General features: G+C 44.4%; 2 protein-coding genes across 2 annotated transcripts in view; both read right to left on the bottom strand.

The window, feature by feature from the left end:
• Window positions 1–2805, bottom strand: part of TMED6 (transmembrane p24 trafficking protein 6) — a 9942-nt gene extending 7137 nt beyond the window's left edge. Inside the window, exons 1-2 of the mRNA XM_008070032.1 lie at window positions 2368–2805; window positions 207–333 (exon numbers count right to left, since the gene is read on the bottom strand). Of these exons, the coding sequence (XP_008068223.1) occupies window positions 207–333; window positions 2368–2580 (340 nt within the window). The 5' untranslated portion in view covers window positions 2581–2805. The remainder of the gene's footprint in view (window positions 1–206; window positions 334–2367) is intronic.
• Window positions 2806–5605: 2800 nt separating this feature from the next.
• The window catches only part of TERF2 (telomeric repeat binding factor 2), a 34622-nt gene continuing 29105 nt past the window's right edge, over window positions 5606–11122 (bottom strand). Inside the window, exons 10-11 of the mRNA XM_008070046.2 lie at window positions 7586–7629; window positions 5606–6753 (exon numbers count right to left, since the gene is read on the bottom strand). Of these exons, the coding sequence (XP_008068237.2) occupies window positions 6595–6753; window positions 7586–7629 (203 nt within the window). The 3' untranslated portion in view covers window positions 5606–6594. The remainder of the gene's footprint in view (window positions 6754–7585; window positions 7630–11122) is intronic.

Here is an 11122-nt window from a genome sequence, read left to right as displayed (position 1 = left end):
TCTCGAACCCGCGGGCTCAGGCCATCCACTCACCTCAGCCTCCCAAAGGCGCGGGATGACAGGCGGAGCCACCGAGCCCGGCTGCTTTTGGCATTTAAGGCTGAACTTTCTCCCTACGTTTTTTGCTACTTCTATGTACTTCCTCATCATTTCCCTAACGTCATAGAAACTTCCAATCATTATAATAACTGTGGTGAGGAACAGACCTGTCTCTTGGGTAGAGAAGTTAATCTGGCCCCGGACATCCTGGGAAGTGTCTATGAGGAAGCCTTGTGGGGTATGTGCGGTGGTAGCAACATGCCGGTCATGTGACATCCCCACTGTCCGCTGAACCTGCCAAGACATTAAAGAGGAAGCAAAGCCCCTGCTACATCACTGAGAAACCAGCTGAGTGGCTGCCATCCCTCAGTCATCAGCACAAAAGTCTCAATCTGGAGTGGCACTGTCCAACCCCCTGCTGGGGCATGGAATTGAGTGAAGGATCTCTGCTTGTCACAGTGATGGCATGGTTGGGGCTGGTGACGGTGCGAGGGGCACAGCGGTACTGAATAGCCTGCAGTGTAGGAAACGGGACAGCAGGCATGGTGGCTCAAGCCTGTAATCCCAGCACTTTGGGAGGCAGAGGCGAGAGGATTGCCTGAGCTCAGGGGTTCGAGACCAGCCTGGGCAACTTGGCAAGACCTTGTATCTATAATAAATCAAAACATGAGTCAGGCATAGGCTGGGCTCAGTGGTTCAGCCTATAATCCCAGCACTTTGGGAGGCCGAGGCGAGTGGATTGCGTGAGCCTGCCGGTTCGAGACCAGCCTGGGCAACTTGTTGAGACCTTGTCTCTACAATAAAATAAAAAATACCTGGGCATGGCAGCACATCTGTAGTTCTAGCTACCCGGAAGGTTGAGGCGGAAGGATCGCCTGAGCCCAGCAGGTCAAGGATGCGGTGGCCATAAGTATGCCACTGCACTCCAGCCTGGGCAATAGAGTAAGACCCTGACTGAAAAAAAAAAAAGAAAAAAAAGAAACAGGTCAGCAGGACAAAGAATTGTCTAAGATGCCAACAGCACCCTCAGTGAGGAAGAAGACATATCTCGCTGGGCCCACACAGCTGGTGTGGATGAGTTAAACGTATGCTTCTGGCTGTAGAGTTCTTGAATGAACTTGCTTGGCTGCTGAGCTCCCTGGTGGTGTCCCAGATTTGGGCATCTGCTGCTTGGCAGCCCGTGCCGACATGGGCACTCCATGGACACTCATTTCCAAGCTGGATCTTGATAAGCCCAGGCTACAGTGAGATAATTAGTAGCTAATGTTCTAATATAAATTCAGAGATGTAAAAAAAAGCTCTGATAAGTTGATTTAAAATACATTTTAAGTTTCAGTGGAGTAAGATCAACATAGTCTATTACTATGTACACAAAAGTTAGAAAGTTAACAGGGTTCTAAGATAAAGAACAAAGGGAGTGAACAGACTAACTAATATTGAGCTCACTATTCTTAGGCAATGTGATATAAGAATACAGTATGGATAGAAGTACTTGACTTATGTATGAACAATAGATAACTTGAAAACATTTTACTTCCTGAAAAATTGGGTTTTTTCGGCTGAATAGGGAAAACTGGAGCTAGTGATTTCTCTAGTTTGTAAGAATTACCCCTCAAGGCAGGAAAGCAGATGTTGCTCCCCCACCCCTATAGACTAAAGCACCTTTTCTTTGAAAATTCTGGATCAGGCCAGGCGCAGTGGCTCATGCTTATAATCCTAGCACTTTGGGAGGCTGAGGTGAGAGGATTGCCTGAGCCCACAGGTTCAAGACCAGCCTGGGCAACTTGGCTAGACCTCATCTCTACAATAAATCAAGAAAAATTAGCCAGGTGTAGTGGCACATGCCTGTAGTTCCAGCTACTTGGCTGAGGTGGAAGGATCGCCTGCGCCCAGCAGGTTGAGGTTGCGATGGCCGTGAGCATTCCACTGCACTCCAGCCTGGGCAACAGAGTGAGACTGACTCAACAAAAACAAAACAAAACAAAATTCAGGATCATCTCCAAAGTGCCATATCCTCGTCGTTTTCATATTTTAAAAAAGTCTTCCCCCTGTCCTCAAATCTGAGTACAGGTAATGATTTCCTCTCCAGGGAGAGGCTTCCTGTCTGTCCCATGCCCTTGAGCACACTTCCATGGCCTCCAATTTGAGAACCATATGTTTGAGCTCCCGTTGGTGATTATCCGACAAGTTTTCAAGTGCAGGTCTATTCCATTAACAGGTGGGGAATCACAGCATCAGAAAGAAAACCAGAACTTGTTTTGGTCTAAAACCTAACTCTACAAAAGGAGGGAGGAGGAACCCCCAGCATGGCCCAAGGAGCCCACATACCTCATAACTGAAATAGAAGTATCCAGTCTGATGGGCAAATTGCCAGAAGCATTCTGCGCCTCCTGGAGGGATCATGATGGCAAAGTCATATCGATCAGCTCCACGGAAGAGTGGCTGGTCCCCAGAACCACTGAGGGGCTCTGTCTTCTGGCTCCTAGCAGAAGTCACTAGATTCAGAATCACCAGCCCAGCCCCGAAGAACAAAGGGGACATGCTGCTTTCTGGAGACTCCTCTGCAGTGAACTGCTTGCAGCCTAGTAGTTCAGACAACCACTAGGGTAATCATTAACTGCAAGTCACATTTAGGTCATTTTCAGTGCTACACATAGATAGTCCATAATAGAACTGCCATGATATTCCCATGGTTGGTTCACAGGAAGAGGTTTTGCTTTCACCTCAAAAGCTCAGTGGCTTGCCAAACCTACTTCATGGGTGCAAGACGAATCAGAAGAGATGTTTCCAACCATCTTTTGGGCTGTCATTTTTCAGCTCTTCCTTCTTGGGGATAAAATATTGGGTAAGTTTATTTACAATGAGCAGAATAGTTGACAATAGTTGGCTGGGGAGATTTTTCTCTCATTCATGTCAAATTGCTAGGCAATACCTCTTGTTCCTATAAAGCACGTCAGGGAACACCTGTTTGCACAGGTTTCTTTCTGCCCAATGCTACAACTCAGAGCAAAGCATAGCATGTAGCATGTAAGTGTGTGCACACGTTTAAATGCATGAACAGAGTGACAAGAAATGGTCAAAATCTCTTCACTGAGAAGTCCTCCTTGTTCTGCTACCTTCCTGCTGATTAATACATTCCTCTAAAGATATCTAAACTCCGCTTAGACTATTCTATTGTTCAGACCCTCGATCTTCCTTCTAATCATGACCTCTTCAGCACCCAAGGGGGGGAATCATGACTTCTTCAGCACCCAAGTGGGGGGCAAGCTATCTAAACCCCATTTAAAGGCTTATGTTGGGTCAGGCGCGGTAGCTCATGCCTATAATCCCAACACTTTGGGAGGCCAAGGTGAGAGTATTGCTTGAGCCCACAGGTTCAAGACCAGCCTGGCAACTTGGCAAGACTTCATCTCTACAGCAAATCAAGAAAAATGAACTGATCGTGGTGGCACAAACCTATAGTTCCAGCTACTTGGAAGGTTGAGGCAGAAGGATTGCCTGAGCCCAGCAGGTCAAGGCTGCAGTGGCCGTGAGCATGCCACTGCACTCCAGCCTGGGCAATAGAGTGAGGCTCCGACTCTCATAATAACAATAATAATAATAATATGGTTAACATTGTCCAACCCTCAATCTTCTTTTATTCATGACTTAATCAACACCTACTCATGGCAGGCATTGAGCTAAGAGATTTACATGCATCATATCTTATTCTCACAACAGCCCTACAAGGGGGTGGGGGTTACTGTGAGCTCTGGGATTAGAGATGTGGACACTGATATGCAGAGACTCAAGGGGCTGGCCACTCTCCCATGAGCATACCTGGCAGGGCTGGGCCCCAATGGGGCTCACATGCCTAACTACCAGAACTGTTTCTCAAACAGGCAGTCTCTGAATTCTGACTGTGTATAAACATTTTTTAGTCAAAATCTTTTTTTTTGAGTCAGATTCTCACTGTCACCTAGGCTGGAGTGCAGTGGCACACTCACAGCCACCACAGCCTCAACCTGCTGGGCTCAGGTGATCCTTCTGCCTCAGCCTTCCAAGTAGCTAGAACCACAGGTGCATGCTACCACAACTGGCAAATTTTTTGACTTATTGTAGAGACGAGGTCTCGCCAAGTTGCCCAGGCTGGTCTCGAACCCCTGGGCTCAGGCAATGCACTTGTGTCGGCTTCCCAAAGTACTGGGATTACAGGCTTGACTGCACCTGGCCCAGTCAAAAATCTTAAAACAACTTTAGTACCATCTAACCAAGAACTGCTTCAGAATTCACTGCATTGACTACAAGGTTCACAAGCTAATAAAGCAAAAACAGACTTCATGAGTATGGTCCAGCTCCAGCAAAAGCGATAGCAGCATCCCCACACCCTGGAGGCACAGTGGCTCTGCAGCAGTCGCACTACAGTGACAGGAAGAGAGGCTAGGATCACCTCTCAGCACATATGGTGCAGGCACCTTCCACCTGAGTCCCAGCAATTTGGATCCAGCAAAATAACGAGCTAATGGTTGTTTTTTTTTTTTCAGTTCATGGTAAGTTTTATAGTTCTATGGAAGCTGTAAGCATAGCTTTATGTTTGTTCACATTTCAGTAATGCTATAATAACCCTGATATGACAAAATATTAATAGGCAGGCATTTCTCACGTTTGAGAAACACTGATTAGGACATTTTGCTTCCCTAAATGCATCAGTTTCACTCTTCTACCTAGGTAGTCAGGTGATCCTCCTATCTTGGCCTCCCAAAGGCTAGAAATATAGGTGTGAACTACCGCACCCAGATGAGAGTGCCATCTAATGATGTGTGAGTGTTGAAGGGAGAAAATTGAATTCTGATCACAACCAGCTGCATCTAGAAGGTAGCTGGACCCAGAGAAGCCCAACTTCTCCCTGTGGTTTCACTTGGGGTTGATTGATAGAAAAACAGTAGTACTGAATCCCCAAACGCATAGTTAATAAAGCTGTAGTTTCCAACTTGTAACTAAAACATTAGCATTTCTTTAAACCTTACCTTTCACTCATTCAGAAGTGGGAAAGGGGAAATTCTTCTGACCCCAGAAAAAGTATGTTATATAAGGAAACTGAGGTCGGGTGCAGTGGCTTCTACCTGTAATCATAGCACTTTGGGAGGCTGAGGTGAGAGGACTGCTTGAGCCCAGTAGTTTAAGACCAGCCTAGGCAACATAACGAGACCTCCACTCTACAAGAAACAAAACAAAACAATGTAGCCCAGTGTGGTGGTGCCTGCCTGTAGTCCCAGCTACTCAGGAGGATGAGGCAGGACTGCTTGAGCCCAGGAGTTCAATGCTGTGGTGAGCCATGATTGTGCCACTGCACTCCAGCCTGGGTGACAGACTCCATATAAAAAAAAAAAAAAGAAAAAGAAAGAAAAAGGAAATTCACAACAGGAAACTTCCATCTACATCATCTGTTTAACATAGTTTCCGCGGATTAGAATGTCCAATATGGTCTGACATCAGCTTCCAGGTCAACAGTTCAGCAAAGTTTGTTTAACATTTTGCTACCTCCTTCTGTGAATCCATGCTCTGCTGTAATTAAATAGCTACTTATGTTGAGAGAAGCAAGACTTTAATGAAGAATGCTACAAGTATGGACAATAATTGGTTCTCATATTTTAAAAAAAGATTACAGAAAACACTTTACTGAAAGCTTTTGCTAAAAAGACAGTCTTTAAGGATGTCTGAGAGACAGCAAGCACAACACAGTACAAAAGGGGAAGGGAATGTTGAATTCCAAGGCAAGACACAAACACGGCACAATTAGGGAATCGGGCAGAAGCAGTCATTTCACAAAGAATGAAATTAGGCATTTATAGTCAACCAGAAGTTTTTTAAGCTTTAAAAATCCAGCATAAGGAAATGAATTAGGAAAAGAGGCACGGGGTAGGGGATGGGGGCTAAGCTTATCTACAATCACCATTTTACCAAAAAACACACTGGTTCAACCACATGAGAAGTGGAGGATAGACTTGCCCAGTAGCCAGCAGATATGAGGAATAAACACCAAGGCAGTTGGGTCTAGTCAATGTCACAACTGGTTCAACAGTTTCTAAAGAGAATCTTGTTCCACAAGGTCTCTCATCAACTTGGGCTCCAAACAAAGTGCCTTTGCATTTGCATCAGGAGGCCAAGACTTTACATGGAACAGGTGCACTCCAAATAATTCTCACCTTGCTGGTTTTAACATGTCATGGAGTCATAAGTGGCTCCTAACAGACTCCACCATTTCCTAGGAGAAGGTTCTACAGATTACCAGGGGTTTAAATTTAAGCAAACCACTAAAGAAGGGAAACACTAATGATATTCTGGCACTGTACAAGCTGTGTGCCTGTCATCTCTGCCAAGGACATGGGTGGACTTGGCTTTGCTTCTTAGCTCCATGATCTCCAACAGTGATGAAGTGGAACAGGGACCCCCCCCATGTCGAAGGAGGTTGCCCAAAATTCTCTCCCAGCTCAGCTTCTGAAAGAAACAGCAGACTATCAGGGGCTATTATTAGGAACCATGCTCCTGTGAATTCTGTGGAAATGAAAGCCTGTTTCAGTTCATGCCAAGTCTTTTCATGGTCCGCCAGCGATCCTTAATCATCACAGCTGTTCGGTTAACAAATGGGTAATTTTTAGAAATGGCAGCCCAGTTTCCTTCCCCGTATTTCTGCACTCCAGCCTTGACCCACTCGCTTTCTTCTACAGTCCACTTCTGCAAAAGAAAACCAAAAAATTTATGACAATCTTTCTCTCCATTTAGTTACATTATCTCTAATATAGTTACAGAGTAAAAAGAATCCTGCCGGGAGCAGTGGCTCACGCCTATAATCCCAGCACTTTGGGAGGCCGAGGCGAGAGGACTGCCTGAGCCCACGGGTTTGAGACCAGCCCGGGCAACTTGGATCTCTACAATAAATAAAAAAATTAGCCGGCCATGGTGGTACGTGCTTGTGGTACTTGGAAGGCTGAGGCGGAAGGATTGTCTGAGCCTAACAGGTCAAGACAGCAGAGAGCATGCCACTGCACTCCAGCCTGAGTGACAGAATGAGACTCCGACTCAAAAAATTAAAAAAAAAAGAATCCTAAGAGAATCACCTTACATGAACCTGTCAGGCATGGTGGTTCATGCCTGTAATCCCAGCACTTTGGGAGGCTAAGACAGGAGGAATGTTGAGTCTAGGAATTCGAGGATATAGTGAGCTATAATAGTGCTACTGCCTTCCAACCTGGGTGACAGAGTGAGACCCTGTCTCAAAAAAAAAGAAAACCAAAAGATTTATCACAACCTTTCTCTCCACTTATTTACATTTTCTCCAATATAGTTATGAAGCAAACTCAAGAGTCCTAGGAAAATCATCTGTCAGGCTTCTGTCCTCCTAGGTTATTCTTCCAGAAAATAACTATAACTTAGTTTGAATTATCCGAAAATCTCAAAAAAAAAATATTTTTACTGAGTGCATAGATAGTCCAGACGCCTATGAACCGGGGGCTTATTTTACCTCTGCTCTAATCATACAGTATCAGAAAAGAGAATTTTAAGTTACCTGCTTTTTTGTTACACTAGTTGTACTATCTTCTTCTGGTCCTGCTGGAAAACATAAAAAACAGACTTCAGAGTTCACTTTTCTTTGCACAAACCACAAGAAAAAAACATAGACTGTCCCCAAAGGGAAAACTTGATTCAAATTTCCAAACACTAAGATGAGAAAGGACATCACTAAAGGATAATTTATTTGTGTCCTCTGCAAACACCAGACATTTCAGCTAAGAATCTGTACAATGCAAATGCTTTACAAACAGGCATCAATAAATGCTGGTTAATGGTGGATGTTTTTTTTTTAGTTGGAGTCTCCCCCTCTGTCACCCAGGCTAGAGTGCAGTGGCACAATCACAGCCACCACAGCCTCGACCTGCTGGGCTTAGGTAATCCTTCCTCCTCAGCCTTCCAAGTAGTTGGAACTACAGGTGCACACCACTATGCCTAGCTAATCTTATTTATTTATTTATCGTAGAGATGAGAATCACTAAGTTGCCCAGGTTGGTCTCAAATCCCTGAGCTCAGGCAATTCTCTTGCCTCCACCTTTCAAAGTGTTGGGATTACAGGCATGAGCCACCACACCCAGCTAATGGTGGATTTTAGTAAAATGTATGTGTGTGCGTGTAGATATGTATGTGTGTGTGTATGTATATATACAGCCGTGTTACTTAACAATGGGGATACATTCTGAGAAATGCGTCATTTGGTGATTTTTTTCCTTGTGTGAACACCACAGCACATACTTAAATAAACCTAGATGGTATAGCCTACTATACACCCAGGCTATATGGTGTAGCCCAGTGGTTCCCCCACCTTTTTGGCATCAGGGACCAGTTTGGTAGAAGACAATTTTCCATGGACAGGGTGGGGGCAGATCAACAGGGATTAGGTTCTCCTAAGTGTGCAACCAAGATCTCTCACATGCACAGTTCACAATAGGGTTCGCACTCTTGAGAATCTGATCTGACAGGAGGCTCCGCTTGCCCACAACTCACCTCCTGTTGTGTGGCCCAGTTCCTAATGGCACTGATCTGTGGTCCAGGGGTTGGGGACCCTTTGATCGCTCCTAGGCTGAATACTATAGGCAACTGTAACACAGTGGTATTTGTGTATCTAAACATATCTAAGCACAGACAAGGTAACATATTGTGCTATGATGTTATGATGGCTACAACATCTATGATATCAAAAGGCAAATTTTTGAGCTCCATTATAATCTTACGGGACCACTGTCATCATATATGCCATCTTCATCGTTGACCAAAAAATCATCATGTGGCACACGACTGTATGTGTGGTTGTGTGTATAATCTGCTTTATAATCCCTTGCCAACCACTGCTTTGATATAATAGTTTTCCTGTTTTATGCCAGAATTTTTAAATCTGTGATCATTGTATATAAGTACAATTTGGTCCCGTTCCCTAAACTAAAGAATGGCATACTCATTACTTTCCACTTCCACAGACCATGCAAGATCTGCTTTGGTTCCCCTTCTCACCCTAGAGATAAGAGATTAGGCCTGAAAAAACATGCCCCTGAGTCATTGCCTTGCTAAGGTATGATATGGCCATGTGCTCTTTAAGCTATGGCCAGGCCATGTTTTCTTAAGCTTTGGCCGCCTCCCCTACCCTAGTGAAGTGAATCTCTTTCTCTCCCTCCCTTTTTTCTAATTTACTTCGTAAATAAACTATATTTTCTAATCTTAAAAAAAAAGCCCCAGGTGGTATTTTAAAATGCCAGAGAGCCGAGCGTGGTGGCTCACGCCTGTAATCCCAGCACTTTGGGAGGTAGAGGCGAGAGGACTACCTGAGCCCAGGGGTTCAAGACCAGCCTGGGCAAATTCACAAGACCTCGTCTCAACAATAAATCAAAAAATTAGCTGGGTGTGGTGGTGCAGACCTGTGGCTCCAGCTACTTGGAAGGCGGAAGTGAAAGGATTGCCTGAGCCCAGCAGGTTGAGGTTGCAGTGGCCAAGATCGTGCCACTGCACTCCAGCCTGGGTAACAGAATGAGACTCCAACTTAAAAATAAATAAATAATATACAAATAAATTATGAAGTATCTATACATAATGAAAGCAGATTGCCAAAGCTAACAAATCTGGATTGTACTGGAAGCGCATGTTTTCTAGAAATTTTATATCCTGGTGTTTTTAAATATTTAACGCGCTTTGGGAGGGCAAGGTGAGTGGATTGCCTGAGCCCACAGGTTTGAGACAAGCCCCGGCAACTTGGTAAGATCTACGAGTCTCTACAAATAAATAAAAAATTAGCTGGGTGTGGTAGCGTGGACCTGTAGTTCTGGCCACTTGGTAGGCTGAGGCGGAAGGATCGCTGGAGCCCCTCAGGTCAATGCTGGAGTAGCCTTGAGTGTGCCACTGCACTCCAAGGTGACAGAGTGAGACTTCAACTCAATCAACAAATCAGTAACATCAGTTTTACCATTTTTCTGTTATTTCCCTCATTTTCCATGTGATTTTCATCTTGCCAACTACATTTTCACCAATGAAGGTAATTTTCAAGGCAAAACCTCTGGGATTGGCAAAGATTTACTGTTGCTATGTTATAAAAGTCTTTCAAACCTCTCATATTAAGATTTAGCACTCAGATATTTCTATTAGAATGCAAAATATGTGGTGGGAGAGATTCTAACACAAATGCTATGAAGTTATTAATTATGGAAAAGCAGAATTTTTTATCTTAGAAAAAACATTTTTATATAAAAACTGGTAAGAGATTTCTTTTTACTTAGGAAATGCATGGAATGAGCCCTACTTCCATATCTAATGAAAGGATTTTAGGAAGAACATCAACTACAATTAAATATCATAGGACTGCTGGGTATGGTAACTCTCGCATGTAATCCCAGCACTTTGAGAGATGGAGGTGAGAGGATTGCCTGAACCCAGAAGTTCAAGACCAGCCTGGGCAACATGGCAAGACCTTGTCCCTACAATAAATAAAAATAGCCCGGGGTATAGTGGCTCACTCCTATAATCCCAGCATTTTAGGAGGCCGAGGTGAGAGGATTGCCTGAGCCCATGGTTTAAGACCAGCCTGGGCAACTCGGTGAGACTTCATCTCTACAATAAATAAAAAAGAAAAATTAGCCAGGCGTGGTAGCGCATGCTTGTAGTTTCAGCTACTTGGAAGACTGAGGTGGAAGGATAGCCTGAGCCCAGCAGGTCAAAGCTGCAGTGGCTGAGAGTGTGCCACCGCACTCCAGCCTGGGCGACTCAAAATAAATAAATAAACAAAAATAAAAATAATTGGCTAGGCGTGGTGGCTCAGTCTGTAATCCCAGCACTTTGGGAGGCCTAGGCGAGAGGACTGCCTGAGCCTGGAGGTTTGAGGCCAGACTAGACAACTGGGTGAGACCAAATTGGCCTCACCAACTTGGGATGGCCGAGAGTGTGCCACTGCACTCAAGCCTGGGCGAAAAGAGTGAGACTCCAACTCAAAAAAAAAAAAAAAATACACACACACACACATACATACATACATATATATATATATATATATATATATGTGTGTATATATATA

The sequence above is a fragment of the Carlito syrichta genome, unplaced genomic scaffold (genome assembly GCF_000164805.1).
Source record: "Carlito syrichta isolate Samal-C Ts95f unplaced genomic scaffold, Tarsius_syrichta-2.0.1 Scaffold312739, whole genome shotgun sequence".
Classification (NCBI taxonomy): Eukaryota; Metazoa; Chordata; class Mammalia; order Primates; family Tarsiidae; genus Carlito; species Carlito syrichta.
This window is presented reverse-complemented; position numbering and strand designations above follow the sequence as displayed.